General features: G+C 45.8%; 1 protein-coding gene across 15 annotated transcripts in view; it reads right to left on the bottom strand.

Annotated features, from left to right (window-relative positions):
* Positions 1 to 23,745, bottom strand: part of NCOR2 (nuclear receptor corepressor 2) — a 1,233,371-nt gene that overhangs the window by 176,520 nt on the left and 1,033,106 nt on the right. For all 15 annotated transcript variants that reach the window (XM_086942885.1, XM_086942883.1, XM_086942892.1 and 12 more), the window contains one exon: positions 20,493 to 20,967. In XM_086942885.1, the coding sequence (XP_086799011.1) occupies positions 20,493 to 20,967 (475 nt within the window). The remainder of the gene's footprint in view (positions 1 to 20,492; positions 20,968 to 23,745) is intronic.

Here is a 23,745-nt window from a genome sequence, read left to right as displayed (position 1 = left end):
TCTCCAACTTTGAGGGTTAACCCCTTCATTTCCAACCTGAGCCACTCTTTAGATGCTAATTTCTTGAAAACGAGCTCAACTGATAAACACCAAATCACAAAAAGCATGCTTTGAGTAAAGTTCTAACTTTATGCCATATTTTGGTGTAATTCAATAGTTCAGCCATTTTACCTCCAATTTTAAAATGGACTCTGAAGATGGCACAAGATGGAAATATATCACCAAATGCTTACAAAATCTCTACGGTGGGGCTGCCATCTCCAGTCTTCCTTGGGACACTGAAGATGGCCGCCGGAATAAAAGTAGCAAAATGCGCTTCTGAGATGCGCTGAGGCAGAGCGTCTCGCTCCGCCCTTCCAATGGACTCTATAGGTTTCCTAGGTGGAAAGCACTGGTCCAGAAGACTGTGGAGGTCTGGGTTCCACAGACTGCCCTTGAAAACTGCCACACGATGAACTTGCCGTAAAGTTCACTGCTTGCTTTATCGCCTCCGATTACTGTTTAACTGAACATGACCTGCGATTACTGCTGAGCGATATGCTGGCTGCAACAGCTGCTCAGACACAGGCTTCCTGTAAAGATTGCAGAGACAGATACTGCCTGTGCCCACAGCTCGATTCGAGATTAACTGTAGATGTATACTGCTGGCAATTACCACAGAAACACACAAAGCCGGTGATTACAGCTCAAACAGAGCATGATTGTTGCCGCGTTGGATGACGGCATAACGACGGACACCCCACATATCTGGTTGAGAAGCTCATCATCATACCGCAGATCGAAAACAAATAACCAATCAACAGGCCTTCTAGATCTATGCACTAAGCATCTGGAACAACAATCCCGTATCCATCAGGACCTCACTGAGTCTGCCCAAATTTCGGAAAGAACTGAAGGCCCGCCTCTTTAAAGAACAGTGAACTTCCGCTCTCAGAACCCAGCTATCCCTTCAATCAGTCTATGTTACCTTTGGCCCTGTACTGTGCTCTGCTGTCTATCAACTAAGCTTGCATTGTCAACTAAGCTTGCGTTACCCGAACACCGCACACGTACGCCATCTTTGATCAAATAGAAAATGTCAGTGGTGTCGGCTGAGGGACGATACGATACGGCTTGCTGTTACTACTCCCTTGGGAGTATTGGTGAAGTACCTGCGATTAGTACTAAATTATATACCGCCTGTGATTACTGCCATCGCTAAGCAACAGCATCATAATAATCTTGAACTGTGAAGTTCAACCCACAAAAAAAACAAATGGCCACCTTGTGTTAAATGGTAGCATCGTCCCACACAATGGAAGGTTTTTACCAACTTCAGAAGGCTGAGAGGGTGAGAGAGAGTTCGATCCTCTGACCTGCAAGTTGAAGCACACCCGGCTATTCTCTCTCTCTCTCTCTCTCTCTCAAACACACACAAGAGACAATTCAACAGACTCAAAGAGGTACCAAAAGTGGCATAGCACCTCCTTTGACAGAGCAGATCCTCACATCATAGGAAGTGACGTCACACACCCGGCTATTCTCTCTCTCTCTCTCTCTCTCTCTCTCTCTCTCTCAAACACACACTAGAGACAATTCAACAGACTCAAAGAGGTACCAAAAGTGGCATAGCAGCTCCTTTGACAGAGCAGCTCCTCACATCATAGGAAGTGACGTTACACAAGTTGCGTAAGGGGATAACAAAACCTTAGAAAAAGTTTAACATTCATAAAACTCTAAAAATTCGCTGGGAGCATTACGGCGATGGAATGTACATCAACAAGGTGAGTAAAGAAGTCACAGGCAGTACCACCAGTGACCCATGTACCTTCAGTCACCATGCCACAGAGTGTTTGTGTATTATTGGTGTGCAGGGCTAGAGCCAGAAACTTCCGAAATGAGTTACTCATCTGGTGGCAGGGCTTTAAGTGAGCCAGGTTTGAGCACCGGCAGCTTTTTAAAGGATGCCTCGAAACAGGTCTCTATCGGGCTCTGTTTTGTGCCCTGGCACAGGAGTCCATTTTTTTTTAGACTGCAGTGACAGCAGGCACATTGATGTGCGTGTGTTCACACTGCTCATTTCTCACTAGTGGAGAAGTTACAGCATGACGTCACGCCAAGTGAGTGTTGTAGGGAAAGAAAAATCCTTTAAAGAGAGTCATTTTCTCTCTGGATTTCCCTTTTCTTTTTGAAACTCAAGCACAGCAACATTTTCGTGGTATCATCAGGGCTTTATGTGGAAGCGTTTTAAATATTATATAATAGCCATAGTTGCTGCTTATTTACCTTATGCAATTAACAACCATTGACAAAGCCAATAATCCTGACTTGTTGAAGGTATGATGCTACTTGTACCATATATCTGGATGCAATGACAGAAACAGCAAAATACTAGTCGGGTTTACTATGCTAAGCACCGACTTTTATCTTAAGGTTGTAAGGCACGCTCCTACTTCCATTAGCCACGTCCCTTTGAGACACCCAGTTTTTTCATCCCACTTAAAGCCCTGCCTGATGGGATACCTATTTGTGGACGCACAGGTAAGGAAAAGGGTCTCTGAAAGAGCAACTACAAGCTGCGTTCAAGGACGAACACTCCCTTTGGCATAAACAGTTGCACCTCGCCATTTCCACACTAAAGATTGAACCAACCTCTCTCACTAACCCAACTATCCCCCTGTCAATGTGGAAAAAAACAATAACAAAACAAATCATCTCAGTTTCATTTCAGACAGACGTTGCTGGGCTATCTAAAAACGAACTTTTCACCGCTTTGAATGAATCATATATCAAGGGGAAACCTCAGCTATACTTTAACTACTCCCTCAATCCCCAGACTCACAACAAAATATTATACATGAGGCTGCTAGCCCTACCAATCTTTGACTTTAACCCACAGTGGGCTTGGTGGAATGAGCAGCCCATTTGTAGGCTTTGCAATTACATACATGAGTCCTGGCTCCACCTGCTTTGCTGCTGCCCATTCTTTGCTACCCACCGACGCCGCCTACTGATCCCTGTCTTTCGGGAACAATCACTGAGACACTGCAGGGAAGCATCGACTTTGTGTTTTAGCAACAATTCAGCTAAGGCCTTAGCAAGAGCTGGGAAGTTTGTTAATATTATTTTAACCGCACTGCATAATGCCTAGCATCAAGAATTTGATCATGATTTTATACTTTTTTTAAAAAAATGTATTCTATCATGCATTGTTATGTTTGTACTTTACGGTTTTTATTAACTGTATAATAAAGAAGAAGAGAAAGAAGCTCTCCCGTGCACGCTGACGCGCATATCCGGAGCGCGGCGAGTGGGAGGGGGCAAGGCCGCATGAGAAGAGCGGGGGCAGAGTCAATGTTTAACCCGCCGGAGACGCCTCCTGGTAAGGGCCAGTTAATGTGCTGACGGAGCACAGCACGGCGTGCCCCTTTTCAGCTACTCTTGTTTGCTAAGCTGTGCCTTTCACTTGGAAAGTGGGGGGGTTTCGTCGTATGTGCAAACACGAGACACTGCTGTAAACAGTGTCAATCCGCTGTCGACGAGCTGCAGTGAGGGCGGACACTGGTGTCTGAATGGAGGAGGCCTTCTAGGAGCTAGATACTTCCTCAGCTGGCTGTAACTTGTGCTTTCGCCGTGCAACATTTAATTCTTGCCAACGACATCCAGATGCTGGCGCTTTTTAACATGGCCAACCTGTTAAATTCACTTTATATGCGAATCTAATCTACTTAGATCTTTTCATCATCACAGATGCTATGTACATTATTTGTGATTGAAAGGTTGTGTTGCTGTAACTAAAACATACTTTTGTTTGAAATTATTGTATTTTGCATGTCGACAGTCTCTGTGCGACATCAGTAGAATGGTAAGGAAGAGGGAGGCAAAATTGAAGGTCACGGAGACAACACACCGTGCAGTGCCTAATTTGTTTAACCGATAAATGCATATAAATAGGTGCAAAGAGCCCAAAGATTTTTTTAGGAGCCTGCAACTGCCAAATACTGAGTTTGCTGAATATCAAAGCTGCCGAGTCTTGTTTCCACCTCATGTCCCTTTCTTCCACCATCCTACACTTGCTTTCTTTTCCTCACTCTTGCAAGTTCTGTTTTATGCTTGCTTCCTCCTTTAATCACTTTTTTAAATAAAAATATTTCTCTCCTTTTTCACTTTCCTGCCTTTCCTCTCTCTTGCTCTGGGTCATCGTCTGATGATAACAATAAGAGGTCATCTCCAAAAAGAGAGGGCGGATGCTAACCACCGCCACAAATTAAGCACTGACGCATACATTATCAATGCAAAAAATATCCCACGCCATTTGTGATGTTAGAAGAACAGACCCTTTTTTTGCTTCAGTGCATGCGCCCCGTGACACACCCATACGGTTGCAAAGTTAAACAAATGACTAGGGAACACCAACAAGGGCCCCCAGATTTTCCGTACAAACATCAAATCCTGGCCCAATGCATGGGTGTCGAAAATCATAACAGCACTCTACCTGGACTGCTAACAGTAGTCGCACCAGCTCAACCCACTGTACAATTATTTCCAATCAGAAAGCTATGAAATTGTCATTGTTTCTGCACTCTGGTCAGATAGGCATGATTGCATAGTCAGTCACCTGTGGTTATTCAGTCTACCTCATCAAAAACCCACAACCCCGACCCTCCCCCACCCCAAACATCGCAAGACTGATGAATAGGCAAGACTATGTCTCAGAAACAAAAACTCCATACTAGACAATAAAGAAAATATCCACTCATATCCAGTGGTTCAAATGGATCTACAGGGACCAAAATAATTATCAATATATCAATCAATGAGGACAACACAGAAGTTTTCTGGGACATCTACATTTTAATTAATTATCAAAAACGCATATATGCAATACACTGATATCTATTAGATAAACAGAATAAGAAGCAAAAACACCTATGGGAAAAAAAAACTAAAAAAGGTTTTCTGAAATAATCACAAGAGATGGAAAAACCTTAGAAATAAAGTCCTAGTAACATATTGGTCTTCAAATAGTAAAGAGAGACCGTAATTAGCGACTTCTCTTGACATAAAGCCAAGCCACTATGGACAAAAAGAAAACGTCAACGCACGTTTCGGTGGGTGTCAACTTACCATCCATCCACCTTCATCAGGACTGGAGACAATGGGGTTGACTACTACGAGTAAATTCAATTACATATAGATAATACTGGTTTTAAAAGTATTAAGTAATACACTTTAGGAATAGATGAGACATTGTGAACCAACATGGTGAGATAAACGGGCAACAGGAACTTGTAAAAACAAACAGATGACTTGCAGTAGAACTGGCAAAAATAAACGGAACAGGCGATCTTCAGGCAGTAGGGAAGCCTGAGAGCCACCAAAGATATGCAAGGACATCAATAAGGGTAATAAAACAAGATTACTTGTATCTATCGGCAAAATTAGAATAGTCCTGTGTCTCACACTAGCCAAGGAATACGGTCAGCACAACAGAATATGGGCCCGCATAACAAGAACTTGCGCAATTTAAGAGATGACGTTTAAAATAGCTAACAATGTGAGAGGTCGATCTACAGAAAATGGGACACCCAAAAAGTCAGACGACATTCAAGAACATCAAAAGTGGCACACAACAACATTAGTCGCTGGCGGTGACAAGCTCATGTCCAAAACTGTATATGTAGGAAGGTGCACCGGTGTACGTCAAGACAAAAGGACTATGTCTTACCTACTGTATCCTATTCTAAATAAATTGTTCTGAGCAGTTGTTCCACCTTTGCCTATATAAATATGTACACTGTCTAGTTTTTTATTGAGGAAAAACATTGCTGCTGTCTATAACTTTATTTCAAAAGTTCCTGCAAGAAACATCTGTATTTGCAGGCAAACAACAGATTATAGCACGGGACAACACAGGTTGCTTTCCAACATACAGAAGAGACCTGGAGTGTTATTTTTTTTACTGTTATTACATTTTAGGGGTGTGGCACGGAGCTACAGCACTAAACCCAGACAGTTTCTTCCCCGAGGGAGCAATTCATTAACCATCAGCACTACAGATGAAACATAAGGGCAGAGTATTCCAGTAAGCAATCAGCAACCACTTACAAGGCGCTCCACGATTATACATCCAGTGGGCACTTATTTCTATTGAGTTAGGCGGAACAGCATCCCCTGGAAGGCACTTGCCAGTTCAGATCTGTGTTATCGGCAGCATGAACCCCATTCAATTAGGTTTACTTAGAGAGAGGGTTGCATGGCATAACAAGAACCAAATTTGTAAAGAAATAAAAAAATTACAATAAAATAAGTGCAGGAGGTCAACAATATTTTTAGGTGTCTGCCACCAGCATTGCCAAACGCCAATGGCTAACTAATATCGAATAGTTTCTTACCTGTCGGTGTAATTTTGCAGCTTGAATATCTTTCTGGATTCACTAAGGTGCTGATAGTTTCCTCAAATTGCTCGAGTGACTTGTATTGGCCTCAGGAATTGGGCCCGACCCCTAAGCCAGCTGACGTGGTCAAAAGTCTAGGCATTAAGATAGACAGTGCCCTTTCAATGGTCAGCCAGATCTCCACTGTGGTTGGAACCTGTACCGGCCTCATAAGACAGCTGCGCAAATTAGTTCCACTCCTCTCCCAGTCAATGCTTCGCACGGTAGTCTCTGCCACCATTCTATCAAGGCTTGATTACGGAAATGCGCTCTACCTGGGCTTACCTAAAACTTTAATCAACAGACTGCAGGTGGTCTTAAATGACGCGGCTAGACTCATCTTCAAACTCCCAAGAAGAGCACATGCCTCCCCGTTACTACGTAACCTTCATTGGTTGCCAGTTGGGCAAAGGTCTGTCTTCAAAAGCCTTTGCATAGCCCACAAATCCATTTATGGACAAGCCCCAGCGTATATCAAGGAACGGATAGAGATGTACAGACCGGAAAGAAGTCTCAGGTCCTCCGACGCCCAATTGCTGGTATGTCCTCGGTTCAGATTGGCCACAAAGGGCGGGAGATCTTTCTCCGTCCTATTACCTAAGCTCTGGAACGATTTGCCTGAGGCCCTCCGTAAGGATGGCAACTTACTCCGTTTCAGGAAAGCCCTAAAAACAATTCTATTCAGAGCAACGCTTAGCTCAGTATAGCCTTACCCAGTTCCTTCACTCCCGTTCGGTTAGCTCGGTTGTTGTGTTTTGCGGTCAAAGCGCCCTGAGACCTGCAGGTGAATTGGCGCTATACAAAACGACAATAACAATAACAATAACAATAACAACTATGCTGTGCATTATTCCGCAGTCTGGTGGTTGGGTCCGGAATCATAGTTTTTTTTTTTTTTCAGTAGCCAAGGTGGGCGTCGACGTCCCACCTTTTGGTGTCCTTTCGGTGACGTCGGCATGCTTCCTGCGGAAGCTCCCAACCTTGGGCGCCATCTTCGGATTCTTTTTTTCCCGTTTGTGTTCTGTTTCCGAATAGTATGGCAATGTTTCAATATTTTGTTTCACCGCATTTTCCTTCAAAAGTCTGTTATGTTTTTTCCCCATTTTTACCACCTCTTTCTCCAGTCTCATCTTTCTGACGTGGGTGGGTTCGCTAGTGAAACCAGAAAGATCTTCAAGCTGCAAAACTACACCGACAGGTTAGAAACTATTTGTTTTGCAGCGTGAATCTTTCTGGATTCACTATGCTGTGCATAGACTTTGTAGCGGTTTGTTATCATTATGGCGGTTGGGTTGAAGATAAGCTTTGGGTTTTGAATATGTGTTGAAGCACTTTCTGTCCTACTTGTGCTTCCTTGTTCATCTGTATGTCCACACAGTAGTGTTTTGTGAACGTGTGCACTGAGGCCCATGTTGCCGCCAGGCATATGTCCTGAATGGGAGTGTTAGCCAGGAAGGCTATTGTTGCTCCCTTTTTCCTGGTCGAATAGGTCCGCGGGCCCTCCGCTAGTTCTTGCCCAGCTTGCTTGTGGCAGAATTGTATTGCTTGTGCAATCCAGCGTGCAATTGTCCCCTTGGTTAATGCTTTTCCCATGAAACTGTCTGCAAATGACACAAATTTATTTTTGTTTTTCTGTGATTTTTAGTTATTTCTATGTAGTGCATGACTACACGTCTGGCGCCCAGAGTGTGCAGTGCCCTTTCTGCCTTTGTCGTTGGTTTCTGGAAGAAACTAGGTATTTGAAAAGTTTGGTTGATGTGGAACTTAGACACACCTTTGGCATAAAGAGTGGGTCCGTTCTCATCACCCTATCGTTGTGAATTTGTATGTAGGGTTCTTGTAGCGTTAACGACTATAGCTCGCTCACCCTACGTAGCGAGGTGATTGCCACTAGGAAAGCGTTTTTCAAAGTTAGCATTTGTAGGGATGCTTTATGGATCGGTTCAAAGGGCGCTCTCATGAGTTTTATCAGTACTAGGTTGAGGTTCCACGCGGGTGCTGGTAACCTCTTTGGCGGTGCGATCCTCTTTGCACCTTCCAAGAATCTTTTTACAATCTGTGGAGTAAAGAAGCTTTTCCCTGTCTCTCCTCTAGTGTAAGCGACTATGGCTGCAAGGTGTACCCTTAGCGAGGATGAGCTCAGCTTAGCCTCGAGCAGGTGCGTGAGGTATTTTTGCACTGTTGAGTCTCTTGTCATCTTGTTGTGCAGTTTTTCCTTTCTGCACCGTAGTGTGAACCTCTTCCATTTGGCCACATCCGCATGCTAGGTCTTCTTGCCTCTCGAAGTACCTTCAGGGTGCTCTCGGGTAATTTAAGGTGTGCTAACTCTATGTCCTCAGGAGCCAGGCTGCCAGGCTGAGACTTTCCGGCTCTGGATGCAACACCTTTCCGTTTTACATGGAGAGAAGGTCTTTCCTTCTTCCAAATCTGTGTGGTGCACTCTGTGTCATCTCCATAATCTGTGAGTACCAGGTCTGTCTGGCCCACTGTGGTGCCACCAGTATCAGGGTCATGTTGCTCATCCTGCAATTGCTGAGTACCCTGTGTATCAGGGGGATCGGCGGAAAAGCGTAAGCAAATGTCTTTGACCAGCTTATCATAGGGCATTCCCCAGTGACCCTTCCCTTGGTTGCCTGGATGCGAAGTGCTGGCATTTTGCATTCTGGCGTGTTGCAAATAGGTCTATCGATGGTGTTCCCCACCTGTCGAACAGTCTCCTTGTCTCTTGGGCATTGAGTTCCCATTCGTGTGAAGCCGATGTCTGTCTGCTTAGCCAGTCCGCTTCCACGTTGTCCTTCCCTGCCAAGTGAATCACCAGTAGGTCTATTTTCAGTGCAATGGCCCATCTCCATATTTCTAGTTCTGACAGCAGGGCTGATTGTGTCCCTCCATGCTTGTTTATGTAGAACATCGCTGTTGTGTTGTCTGTCTGGATCAACACTGTTTGATTGTACAGCTTCGTCTGGAATGCCTTTAGTGCGAAGAAAACTGTCTTTAGTTCCAGGTAAATGATGTGTTTGACCGCATCCGTTGATGTCCACAGACCACTCACCCTGAGTTTTTTCATGTGTGCTCCCCATCCCTTCTGGGGTGCGTCTGTGGTGATGGTCACAGTTGGTGTTGGTGGTGTTAGAGGCTTCCCTTTTGTTATGTTTCCTTTGTTCCACCATGATTTCTCCTCGTGCACTGCGTGCGTTACAACCACCAGATCCTCCCAACAACCTGTAGCTTGTGACCATTGGTCCTGTAGCCACTCCTGGAGTGGTCTCATGTGGAGTCGTACATTTGGCACTATGTGTATGCATGAGGCCATCATGCCCATCATCTTGCTCGCCGTCCTCACTGTCAGAGCACGCCCCTTCTGGTAGAGGTGTACCTCCTTCAACAGAGCTTGCGTTCTCTTCTCGCTGGGGGACACCTTCTCCTGTACGGTGTTGATCTGTGCACCCAGGAAAAGTTTTACTTGTTCTGGGTTCATTGAGGATTTTCCCCAGTGGATGGAGAAACCCAGGGCCATCAGCGTGTCTGTCACTCGCTGTGCGTGCCATTTGCATGTCTTGTATGATCTTGCCTTTATTAGCCAGTCGTCCAGGTAAGGGTATACTTGGATCCCTTCCCTCCTTAAGTGTGCTGCGACTGCTGCAAGGCACTTTGTGAATACCCCTGGTGCTGATTTCAGTCCGAATGTTGTGAGTTGATAGTGATCTGTGTTGATGACAAATCTTAGCAGATGTTTGTGGGGCCTGTTCATGGGGATGTGCAGGTAGGCGTCTTTGAGATGTATGGTGACCATGAAGTCCCCGCCTTGTATCTGTGGAAGGACCTCTTGCAGGGACGTCATTTTTAATTTTGGGGGTTTATGTATTTGTTGAGGAACCTTAGGTCCAGGATGGGTCTCATTGTTTCGTCTACCTTTGGTACCAGGAAGTACATAGAGTACACCCCCTTGTTCCTCTCCATGGGAGGTACAAGCTCGATAGCCTCCTTCTGCAGGAGTTTTTATGCTTCCCTTTGAAGTAGCTCTAGTTCCTTCTTTGCTAGTGTTCTTCTTTTTGTTTTTTTGTTTGGTGGTGTTCTTTCCAGTTCTATGCAGTAGCCGTACTGTATGGTGTTGAGAATCCATCTGTCTGTAGTTATTTTCTTCCACTCCTGGAAGAAAAGGTTCAGTCTTCCTCCTACCGGTGTAACATGCTCTTGGATGTTTAGTCCGAGCCACTCCTCTTTGTTGTATCTGTGCTCCACCAGTGGAGTTTTTGAAAGGGTGTGCACTGGTAGTGTGGCAGAGTCACTTGGAGGTGGGTTGTTGTCCACCTCTTCTGTTGTTTCCACGTCCATTCCCCTTCCCGCGAAAGGACTGGCCCCTCTGTTGGTATTGCCAGTGTTGTTTTTGCTAGCCTTGTTGCGTCTGGATGTCGCCTTGGTGGGTCTGGTGGAAAGTCTGGTGCGAAGTCCCCGGCTGGTTTCCCCCTCTCCCGTTTGGTCTCCGTGACGGGGTTCCTCTCTTATTTCCCCATAACTGCAAGGCCCCCATGGATCTTGCGGTGTCGTCGTCCTTTTTCAACTGGGTGAGCTTTTCGTCCACTGGTGCTCCGAACAGTGTCTCACTGTTGAACGGGGTGTTCAGGATTTTGTGTTGCACCTCTGGTTTAAAACCCGATATTCTGAGCCAGGCTTGTCTCCTTTCCGTGATGCCCAGCATCATAAGTCTGCTGGCTGTGTCTGCACCGTCCAGTGCTGTTTTTAGGCATGAATTCGCCACGATCTTCCCCTCCTCTACCAGGTGTGTAGCTCTTTGCTGGTATTCTTGTGGAAGGTGTTTGATTAACTGGCCCGGTTGGTCCAGGATCTGGTATTGGTGCCTGTTCAGCAGGGTGTTGGAATTGGCCATGCGCCAGTGCGTTGCGGCATTCCTCTCGATCTTTCTCCCTGTCAGGTCCATCCTTCTGCTCTGCTTGTCTGGAGGTGGTCCTGAGGTTGTCGGGACATTGGCCCTTTTCCTTGCAGTTGCAGCAATGATGGAGTCTGCAGTAACCGTCCCCTGGATGTAGGGTGGGTCCTTGGGGGAGTGCTTGTACTTCTCCGTCCTGGGTGTGACGGGTTTACAAGTTGCAGGTTCTTCGAAGGCCTCTCTGCCTTGTCCTTTGATGCTCTCGAACATTGGCAGGTACTGGCTCCTAATTTGTATGCGGAGCAGTGTTTCCACGAGAAAATACGCCTTAGGCTGTTCCTCTTCGAGTTTTACTCTGAACGCCGATGCTGCGTTCTTGATGACTTCATTGTAAAGTCCAATGTCGTCAAGCGGCGAGGGCCTCGCCGGATATGTGTCCACTCCTTCTGGAATCTCGGCTTCGAGGTCCTGCCACTCTAGGCCCTGTGAGTCAATATATCGAGCCCTGGAAGGTCCTCTGGTCGCCATCTTCCTCCTCCTCGCAGTAGGGAGTGTCATCTTCCCGATATTCCAGATCTTCCTGGCTTTCCAGCGGTGCCTCTACCTCAAACTCATCTTCTTCCTCGAGGAACTCGATCCCCAGTGGCTTTGGCTTCGACGGAATTGTATACTTTTAAATCCTTTTGTCTAAGTCTTTCTTTCGCGTCAAGATGTTCTCCATCTCTGCCTCGAGTCTTATCTTCTTTCTTTCCATCTCGGCCGCTTGTTTGGCACCGATTGGTTGTGCCGGTCTCTTTGTCTGGCTTGATGATGTCAAGACTGTTTTCGGCGTCAAGACTGGTTTCGGCATCGAGACTGGTCTTGTGTCCGTCGACGTTGAAGAGGTCTCCGGCGTCGAGCGTTCCTTTTCGTAGACTTTTTTCGACGACCTTGGCTGGTCGACGCCCTTCAGCGCCTGGGAGTCCTTCTGTGAGGATCCGCGTGGCCCTAGGTGTTGCATAGGACGCCAGAGTTTTCGGCGTCAGTGCTTTCAGGGTCTTGCCCTCGTTTTTTCGAGAGTCTTGGGCAGACTGTCAAGAGTCTTTTGGGGCTTTTTGGGGCGTTGAGTCTCCTACCTTTTCTGGAGTCTTCGTATTATCGGTCTCTACGACCGTGTAGCCGTCATCTTCTTCGGCGACGTAATCCTCCTCGTCGGTCGAGAGTCCCAGGTCTCGAAGGGACGGTGGCAGGCCCTTGCCCTGCATGGCGAAGCTAGCTCTCCTTTGCCTCTCTCTCACGCGAAGGGTCTTCGAAATAAAGGCGGAGCAGGCGTTGCAGCCCCTGCTTTCGTGGTCGACCGGCAGGCAGAGGTTGCAGACTGGATGTTGGTCTTTCTGCGCGTACTTGTGGTGGCAGTTCTTGCAGAATTTGAATGGTGTGTTGTCCATCTCTTGCGTTCAGGGGGCCCCCTGATTGCGCATGCTTTTCTGGACGTCGAAGTTCTTCGAAGATCCTCTTCCATCGTCGTCCCCTTCGCTGATGTAGTCTCACCTCGTCTTCTCTTCTCTTTTCTTCCCCAAAACTTGGCTTTTGGCTTCTCTTTTCTCCAAATCTCTGGAGCCCTCTCGGGAACGATCCAGACCCAACGGCGGAAAAAAGAATCTGAAGATGGCGCCCAAGGGTGGAAGCTTCCGCAGGAAGCATGCCGACGTCACCGGAAGGACACCAAAAGGTGGGACGTCGACGCCCACCTGGGCTACGAAAAAAAAACCAAAGAAAAGACTACGATTCCGGACCCAACCACCAGACCGCGGAATAATGCACAGCATAGTGAATCCAGAAAGGTTCACGCTGCAAAACAAGGCTACCTAGCGGCGATTCAACTGCATGCCTCTTTCTTCCAACACCTTACACTTCCCCTGTCTCACTCTGAAGGTTTTTTTCACTCTTGCTTTTTTCCTTTGTTTATTTCCTAAGTCTCTTCCTCCTTGTTAATCTATTTACTTCCCTTTTGCTCTAGGTCAAAGTCAGATGAGGAAAAATAAGTCCTGGTCCTCAAAAATGAGAGCGGGTGGAAACTGCCTCCAATGACTGGTACAAATAAGCAACTGGAAGCAACGTAAAATGATTGAACCTCCAAAAAATATGCGAGGAAGACCACAGTAGCTACAAACTCCTGGGTCCAGAGTTGGGTGTCTGCCTACACTGGGGTATGCAGGTTCCACCTAAGCCACACGAGCTTCAGGGTGCAGGGTTAACCTTCGGATGGCCTGAGTTTTAAGGCAGTGGGGTGTCTGCTTACACCAGGTTGTGGACCGCCTATGCCCCACACACCAAAGGGACAGGGCTCGGTACTAGTGGTTTTGAAGGAACAGTTGTACTCCGATCAAGACACCAAGTTTGCGTGAGGGAGAATTGAAAACAGAGAGCTTTTTCACCTTTAGGTACGGGGACGTACAAGTGATATTTCTTGCCCAAAGACAACATCACAAGAAAGCTTTTTAACTTATATTCATTTTGGCTCCCGAAAGAAGACTGAATTGAGCCATATTGGAGTGAAATCATTGAGATCTCAGATTGTGGTCCCTTATGAGGATGATGAGGACAATATAGCGCCTTTTAGGATTATTTTTCATACTGGAACATTCAGACTGTAGTTGGAACAGTTGTTCAGCACAGTAAGACTGCATCCTACAGACAGCACATGTTTTAACTAAGTTATTTTCTCTATCTGAATGCTTCTCACCTGTGGTTTTATATTTTATAAGAGGGGGATTAGTCATGTTGTCCTGAAGAAGGTGGTTTTATTCTACACAATCCGTTGAAATGCGTAGACACTTAAGAGTTTGTTAAATTTGTGGAATATACAATCACATTTTGATAAGAAATGTGTTTCTGTGATGAATTGTTCCTATACATTCCTACAGATTAACTTGATTGTATGACAGATGAAAATGTTGTATGTGTTTTCTCTCCTTATCAGTATTGTATTTATGTGGGCTTTTCTTACCTATTTTAATGTTTATATTGAATTTTCACCAACATATGGAATGACATTTTTTTCAAATTTAATTTGGAAATCTAAATATTCAAATTTTTGGGGAATACTTGGCGTTCTCTAGACTGGGGGAATGTATGTGAGATGAGATGATTTGATGTGTGTATGTTGAGTTTAATAACAAGCGAAATCCAAGGGAATTATTTGTGACTAGTAAACCCTCAGATGGCCTGAATTTTAAGGCTGTGGGTTGTCTGCCTAAACCAGGGTGTGTATGTATGCCTACACTGCAGGGGCTTCAAGATGCAGGGTTAACACTCAGATGGCCTGAGCTTTATGGCTGTGTGTACCTTGGCATTCAGCTGCCTTGGAGTAGCTAGGGAGTTTGGCAAACAAGGGTTGTAATTTTAATGAGAGTCTAAAAGACAAGGGTACTGAGTTACAATCACAATGGTCATTTGCAGGTAAGGAAGAATTGAACCTGTCACCAAGAAGTCAGTATCCACATGTGGCTTCGATGTGTCCTATGTCCTTGGCAGAAACCCCAGCCGGGCATTCAGTTATCAGATGAACACTCCTTGCCCCTGACACTTGCACACTAAAACCACGACTGCTAATCAACGTTCATGCTGCCACTTCAGTAGAGTGTGGCACAATCTTTCAAGGTACTGAAAGAATTCACACCAGCCCTCATATAGAGCAGAACCAGCCCCGTGTAGCTGAGAAGCTCTTTGCAAAGAGTATATTTTTTGGAGCAGACCCACATTGAAAAGAAAGGCGGGGGGGAGAGCAGAGGTGAGGAAGAGAGAGAGGAGAGGAAGAGAGAGAGTAGAGAGAGAGAGAGAGAGAGAGGAGAGAGAGAGAGGGGAGAGAGAGAAAAGAGAGAGAGAGAGAGAGAGAGAGAGAGAGAGTGTGAGGGAGTGAGAGAGTGAGATTGATTCATTTGAGTCTGAGTCTCAATGAAATAAAGACATTTGCCCATACTCAATGTTTTGGTGCCTAAGCCAGCAAATGAGTCTAGATGTCCAGAAAGCCGTCTCATAGCACCTCATGTTAGAGGAGAGCCCTTCACTGCTGCCAAGAACTCCGGCTGCCCCCAGCAACTTCAAAATGGCAGCACCTTTGCCCTTAAAACTCTTGCCCATCAATAGAGCTGGCGAGATTAAACTACACCTAGTCATGTTCAAAGACTTCAGTCATTTTACAGGATTTTAGGGACAGTATTCAAACATTTAGCAGTGCATTTTGCTTCACCGAGTACTTATGGGTGGTCAAAAAAGGCCTTTTGATCATTAAAACATACATGGATACAATTTAAAAAGGAAAGAGTGAAAAACGTGATCAGAAGGATTTGGACAATCACCTCGACAGCGAAAAAAAATTGGTAATAAATGGACAATCTGCATCGCAAGAATTGTGTTTTGAGACTAAAATAAATCAAGAAAGAAAACTGCATGATCTACGAGTTTATAATAGTGCAAGCTCTAGAAAAGGAGACAACAGAACCACTCAAAAGAAATTCAATTTCAGATGATACTAATCTTAGTAAGGGTGAAAAGAAACAATAACAAGCATTTGCAATGCAATAGGTCTCGCATTAGGAATGTTTGAGCTATTGGTATTGTAAATGACAATTTTTTTATGTATGTGTTGGTTTTGAAAATAGCGAAATTAATAGATTTGTCATTTACAATGCCAATAGTTTTAACTTTCGCAAATGTGACACCTATAGCAATTGTAATGCAATATGTGTTGTATTTACGTGACTTAGATGTATTGATATTACAAATAAAAATGGCTTTTAATTTTTTAATAATACTTAAATAAAAGGTATTGTAATTTATAATGGCAATAGCTTTTCTAAATAACTTTTGTGAAGATTATGTTCATTGTATTGTGACGAAAATCCAAGAACAGAAGTGAAATATTATCATATTTTTGTGACATTTGTAATAAAGCTTGAAACATTGAGAGAACATATTTGAACCAGTTGTGATGTGGCACTGAGTGGTTTTTGAAGTGTATGTTGCATTTAGTGCTGTGTAATGATGTGGCCTGTAATTATGTGGCACTGAGTGGGATTTGGAGTGTATGTGGCATTGAGTGCAATGTAATTATGTGGCGTGCAATTATTTGGCGTGTAATTATGTGGCACTGAGTGGTATTTAGAGTATGCTGCATTGAGTGCTGTGTAATTATGTGGCGTGTAATTATGTGGCACTGAGTGGGATTTGGAGGGTATGTGTGTGAGTGTGCAGTGTGTGTGAGGGTGCAGTGTGTGTGAGGGTGCAGAGTGTGTGAGGGTGCAGAGTGTGTGAGGGTGCAGAGTGTGTGAGGGTGCAGAGTGTGTGAGGGTGAGTCTCCTGGGAATATAAACTATGGGATAATAAATATTGGGAAACATTACATACGTGCGTGAGTTTGCAAGGCAATATATAAAATAAAGAAACACAGAGGTAAATGCCAGCTATAAAAAAATCCATTAAGTTGCGAGAGACAACTGTGATTTCATGTGAATAAAAAAAACAAGTCACTGCGAACACGATGGCTTCAGCGAAACCTAAAATCTGTGTAATCAAGGCTGACAAACACAGCTGATAAAACCAATTTCTTTAACGATGACTTTTGTTACATATTATGCAGAGAATTAACATTTGGTGTGGCCCTAATGGAAAGATTCAGGCATAGCAAGGTTAATGGCTGGTATAATCATGTGCCTGGTGTAGGCAGCGCATGACAATCAACAGAAACAAAAATTATGACTAAGCAATGGTCTTCCCTCAAGTCTTACGGAGCATCGCAGCCTGCACAGTTTGCACTACCCACCAACAATTTGCTATGCACGATGTGAATTAGTGCACATGGCTCATGGAAATTCTAGATTAAATATGCACTCAGTCAGAAATTATTTAAACCGGCCCATGGTTCCTTGTGTGCAACATAACAGAAATAAAGTTGGGCTCAAATCATCTAGACATAACAAGGGTTTTGGTGGCCCTCAGTTGTCCATTGCCAATAAGCTCACACAAAATACCCTCACAATTGGCCACTAATTGGTATATTTAAACTTTCAGGTTCTCTCAAGAAGTTGAGAACTAACAAACAGCCATGACACATTTCCGGACCTCAATACAGTTTGATGCATTGTTTGCAAGGCAGCGTCGCGCAAAGTTCAATATTTACCTGCACCCCACTAATCTTGTTAATTAATGAAACAGATACACTTTTCAGAACTATGATTATCTGGAACGGTCCATTGAGCTGATTCCTCCCAGAAAATAGGCCAGTTTGTGACTTGTGGACTACGCTAAGATATGTAAATAGTTAGCAATATAGCATGGCTAAACAGGAAGCGTGCCATATTATAAAGGAAAATGCAGCTCGACCGAATTAAACAACATTATTATTACCTGGACTACTCTGTGTTTCCGACCCGGGGCACGCTATTACTTTGAAAAATGAGCTTGAGTTCCGGTTCTGCTGCAATAACTGCCAAAGTCGACCGCCTCACGGTTTCCTCGGTTATAAGGCGCTGCAGTGAGATATTTGAGTTGTGGTTAAACCACAAGTCTCCAAGGAGAGCCTGGGGACTTCTGACGTACAGACTGGAGAAACCAGGTGTTTCTTCAAGTTCCCGCCGGACCGCGGCGCTGCCTGCGACGACCCGGAAGCGGTTGGGCAGCCGGCCAATCGCAGCGCGGCCCCAACCGGAATTCCCGCCCCATCGCGGCGCGAGAGAGAAGCCACTGTCCGAGGAGCCCCGTGGGCTCCTGATCGAGTCCCGGTCCCGAGATGGGGGACCGGGTGAAGAGCGGCCGGGCGCATGAAGAAGGTGGGGCTCTCATGTGGTGAGAGTGCCCCGCAAAGCGCAACCGCCGCCCGAGAGGCACGCCGAGCACCGCCAGAACAGGTGAGTGTGTTGCGGAGGAGGAGGGGTGAGTGGGGGTGGGGTGTGCGCGTGTGTCTGTTGTAGTGTGTCTGTGCGTGCGTGTGTCTGTCTGCGCGTGTGTCTGTTAAAGGGGGGTGCGTGTGTGTGTGTATGCAGTGTGTGTATGTGCGCATGCGTGCGGGAGCCTTTGTGTGAATGCGAATATCAGGCACGGCGACGCGACGTGCGCGCTCACGAGCTGCAATCTCCAGGAGGACAAGCTCGTCACAGTCTGCAGTCCACATTCCCCGGAAAGCGACAACATTAGATGTCTCCCTAGACAGCAAAGCTTCGCTTTGCTTACGTCTAGGCGAGACCTAAAAAACACAAACCACAACTAAAGGACTGTATCAGCACTTGAAACTCATTTTAAATGTAGATGTCCATAAAACTAAAAGTCCGAACCAGTCATGTGAAGGTTTTTCCCCAAGGAATACATTAATATTGTTCCAGATTTTCTGAAATAGCAAAACAGACAACGTTCTCTCCCTTAAAGGCCAAAATTATCCAAATGTTCAGTTTATTAGCCTTAAAAAAATTGTCCACAACAAAAAGAGGGGTGACAGTGCATGACTCAACAAAGAGGTACTTGTAAAATTGGAAATAGCGGAAAAATGTGGAGCCCAAGCAAAGCCATCAAGAAATGGGAGGTCCTAGATTGTATTCTACCAGTTTTATATATTCTCTTTCTAAAGCTACTTAAAAAAGGTGAAAAGAACTTTCGATGAGAAGGAATTTGTAAGAACATGCTGTCAATGTAATTACCTCTAAGCAAAGTTCTGTATTAAATATTCTTGGAAGGTAAAGAACTGGGAGCTGCAATCTTCCCCCCAGCAGAGCGGGAAAGCCCACACAGTCCATAAAAGCGACTTCAACCCAGCTTATGGTTGTTTTGCGATGCCAGCCTGGACTTTAATATGACGACAAAACCATTGGCACAAATTAACTGATTACAGACTTTGAGGAGATAAGGAGGGGCTAAAATAACGATGGAGTTTTATTTTACATAGTTCACCATATCTGAATTTTAGACGGTTCTCCAACATTCCGTTTCCTCACCCACGCACACAAGGCCCTCTACAAACTAGGGCCCGAATGCCTCAACACTCGACTATCCTTCTACACACCCACCCACCAACTAAGATCCTCCAATCAAGGCCTCGCCGCAGTTCCGCGTATCCAAAGATCCACCATGGGAGGTAGACCCTTCTCCTACTTGGCGGCCAAGACCTGGAACTCACTCCCCACTCACCTCCGCCTTACACAGAACCACATCTCCTTCAGAAAAGAACTTAAAACCTGGCTATTCGATAAATAATGAACCCCCTCCCCAAGCGCCTTGAGACCCTCTGGGTGAGTAGTACGCTATACAAATTCTTGAACTTGAACTTGAACACCAAATTTCCATGTATAAACGGGGAAAAGTCTGCTGGGAAGGGAAGGCGAAAAAATGTGCATACATCTTAAAGGGTTCAGACGCTCATCTTAATACGCATACCATGCCCAAACAAAAAGCCAATGCCACACACACAAAAAAAACTCTGCAAGATGCAGACCAATTGCTGCCAGTGTACCCCCCAAGTGAGAGTATTAAGGTCACTGGCAGGTTTTTGACACATGAACACCGCCTCAAATGAGACTAGAAGCAGTTATAAGCACATCTCAAGGCAGAGGGATCAAAACATCAGCCATATGATACTAAATTCAATCCTCCGGCCTGGCTCAGGTTCAAACAGAACAAAATCCGTAGCCCACTATTGAATTATTATCTGCAAGTCGCCCATCCAAAGCCAAATATGTTCTGCTTTGCATGACGAATTAAAAATGTGATGCAATCAATGTCTTAGGCCTGCCAGCACACATGGTTCTGCTGTGTGACACACTGTTCCATGCCTCATCACAAGATCACACAGAGAAGAGCCACAATCACATGGTGATCTGGAAAGCCTTGCACATAAAGGGGTGCCCGCTCAGGTGTGTATATACTCTGAACAGCGGAGCTCCAATCAAAACCTTCCCAGAACATGGGAGGTGGTCGCAGGTGAGTTCTTTCCGAGTGTGAATGCGTATTTGTGTGATTGTGTGTGTGCATATGTGATTTGTATGAGTGATTGTATGAGTGTGGGAGGCTAGCTGTAGCTATTCAGGCACAGCAGTGGTGAAAGGTCCACTCACCATTGCACCTCTGCACCCCATCCCCGACCCCAATAGTATGCTCCCCTTTCTCCATATACACTGACACAATGAAAGATATTATTTTTTGGCAGGTGTGAGGTCTCCTACCTGTTTCTGTCCACCGTGTCCGGCTCTTCAGCTTCATCTGCACTGCAGGTGGCGCTAGAGTCACTGTCAGCATGCTTCCCCGCATGCTTACTGTGCTTCTTTTCAGTCTTTGTGGTTACTTCCGCCGTTTCTGTGCCAGCTTCCGCTGGACTTTGACTCAACTTTAGTTTCTCTTTGCAGTCTTCCGCCTCCTCTTTTTTAATGTCCGCCTCCTCCAGTTCTTCCTTGGGCGCTTCAGCGTCGCCCTCGGTTTTAGTAACATCTACCAGCTCTGCTTGGGCTTGGTCCTCAGTCGAGGACTTGCAGACCGCCATTTGGGCATCATCAGCTGCAGCTTCTTCGGCCTTGATGTCCGGCTCTGAACCATTCTCACCACCAGACGCGGGTGCAAGTGCTGGCTCCTTCACTGCACTCTCTTTGGTTTCTGTTCTCGGGGAGGGCACGCTCTCAGTATCCGAGCTGTTGTTAACGGCAGCTAGAAAAATACAAAACACACTCATCATTAATGCTTTTTGGGTTGCGGGACACCAAAAAAAATGCAATGTGTTGCAGTGCAGACACTAAGACCACAACAACACTCTCAGGGCACCTCCCACTTGAGCGGGATGCAAGAAGGGATACACAACTGTGTGAAGATGTCCAATATCCCCATCAAAAAAACAAACAACTTTAGATGTGAATACAGGTCATAGGTTGCAAATCATCACAGACTTAAATCCACACTTCACGTCACATCAAAGACTATCAAATTAAGAAATGTGTTACCACCACATTCTTGTGTGCGACACCTTTGTTTAGTGGCAACTAAAAAAAGAGGAAGAAAATCAGAAGGTGCTAAACTGCACGAGCACCTGTGAGACTAGGATGATTGCAAATACGAGAAGAGGCGGCATCAATCGCCACCCCATCACCATACAAGACACTTCCTTTTCATGGGCAATAGCTTTGTGCAGTCCTATGCTTGCCCTGGAGCAGCAGAGCTTCCGTTGACATTGGGAAATGTTGGCTAGATGTGGCAGCAACAACAAAATCAATTAGGATTTTGGCTCAAAAACAACGTTCAGCCTTTCTCCAACCTCTTCCGCTGGTCAGATGTCCGAGGTTTAATGTCCAGAGCCTAGTATGATGCACTTGCTCTCACAGTCGGTCTACATATTTAAAACCTCATCAGAAAAGTACCCCTTCTACCCTAGAGACCTCAATTGGGGTTATTAAATTCCTTCCATAGATCCCACCCATCCTATTTTCTACTCTCACCTCCGGCATCAAGCCACACCTCTTTTGACAGAACTTCACTAGCTCCCCAAGAAGCCCTGGATTTTTTTTAAACACTTTGCATCCTCCACTAGGAGGTGACGGAGCTCTCGTCCCTGCTACAACCAAGATATGCCACCACCACCAACCATGCAAACATCTAAGAGCAAACAACAGGACTCAGTGACCGGTCCAAATTCACATTTAGAAGTAACAAGTCCATCAAAGTGCTTTCCGCTTTCTTTTAGCATAAAGGTAGCAACTCTTCCAAAATCACCCTCAGCAAACTTGAGGGCCGCATGTCCCCCGTCGGTATAAGAGGTCTTTCATAAATCTACTCATCGTGAAAAGCCTTCTTGGCTCTCAATCACGCTTGCTGAATAATTCAACACCAGCCAGGTGAACTAAAAAAAAAAACTGAAAGGGACGAAAGAACCCTGTGCTGATCAGAGCAAGTGTAATGCATGAATTAAGACTTTAAGGACGCAAGCATGGCCGTTTTGTTGTTGTTATAGATATTATTAAAGGCCTATTGTTGTATTGCTCTCACACTCTTGCGGCTAAGTACTGTCACAATTCCCGCATCTCAATGATAGTAATTTTCTTGACGGTGGGAGGACGACACGCAGCCAGCCCTGCTAGGGTTCAAACTCGCGAGGACCTTTCTATCTCCAACAGAGTTATAAACCCGCTGAGAGACCTCCTACCACCATCATGAACTCTGGCAGGGAAAGTTCAGCTTGCCGGGAAGATGGCTGGGCAATAGCGCACACAAGCGTCGTGATGACCTTGAGGCGCTCTCCTTTCACAGCAAAGTACAAAATATTTCATTGAAAGAGTGAGAGATGTAAAGCAAGGGTCCAGGGTAGCGCTAAGACGCAGTGTACATCTAACCAAGGAGGCAAGCTGTATTAGGGACGGATTTACACAAATGTAAACAAACATACTTTCAGGGGCAAGAAAGGAAAGATCACATCTCCCTGTCGCCCGGGTTCTTGGGGTTAAACAGAAATGGCGCCAAATAGCCAGCAGTGGTTTCAAGCCAAAAACTATTATGTCGTGGCCTTACTGCGCATACGTGCTCCGCAGTGTTTCGGTCTGAGACGAGCCCCTCTCTAACATGTATGGCAAGTCACTTATTACCGCTGCGAGAGCAGCTACGATATCCGTAGTCTCATGGGAGTGGGTTTCTTGGGGGGGGGTGGGGGCACAAAAAGTGGTCACTGGCCACCAGTAAACACTCTGGACTGCGTTCCGCGGCTTTGTTGTTAGCGCCTTCGGGCAAAGTCCGCGCTATATAAAAACGCATAAAATAAATAAATAAAAATTCGAGAAAGCGGCCAACCATGCGCATCTCAGCCGGAGACCGAGCATAAGTCAAACAGCCTTTGCCTTCTTTGCACTGAGAAAGGCCTGCATTTCCATGTGTGTGTGTGTGTGTGTGGGGGGGGGGGTTCCGCAGCTGGGGGAGGCGCGGCTAGAGGGCCGTGGGCTCGCGACACCGCGAGCGGAAGGTGCGCCTTATCGGTTCCATCATGTCCCAGACTCCTGCTCTGTTGTGCCCCAGACATCCTCAGCCCAGGAAACAAAATAGACGAATGAACCAACGTCCTCAACACGCCCACGCAACGCTGCACATCCCCCTCGCTGCATAGTCCCGAGCAACCTTATCGCCGACCTTGGCATTATCTTGCACACCTGTGCGATGACGCACGGCTCCTCATCAAAATAACAGGTGACCCAAACAAAGCCCGCCACCCTCAACAGCCACCCCTCAGTCATCAAACAGAGGCTGGGTGCCAATTGTCTGAGCCACAGCAGCGGCAAAACACAAATCCTGCCCGGGGGTTCAAAGGTCAGCATTTCCAAACTCACTCTTTCCAGATCGTTCGAGACTGCTTCCACTCGAGCCCCCAGGCAGTGCTTAATTTGTGCTGAGAGTTGCAGGCGGTCGCCAGCGGCGCTCACTCGTGGGGACCAGATTCTCATCAGCCCAATG

Source organism: Lissotriton vulgaris, chromosome 11, assembly GCF_964263255.1.
Source record: "Lissotriton vulgaris chromosome 11, aLisVul1.2, whole genome shotgun sequence".
Taxonomy (NCBI): Eukaryota; Metazoa; Chordata; class Amphibia; order Caudata; family Salamandridae; genus Lissotriton; species Lissotriton vulgaris.
This window is presented reverse-complemented; position numbering and strand designations above follow the sequence as displayed.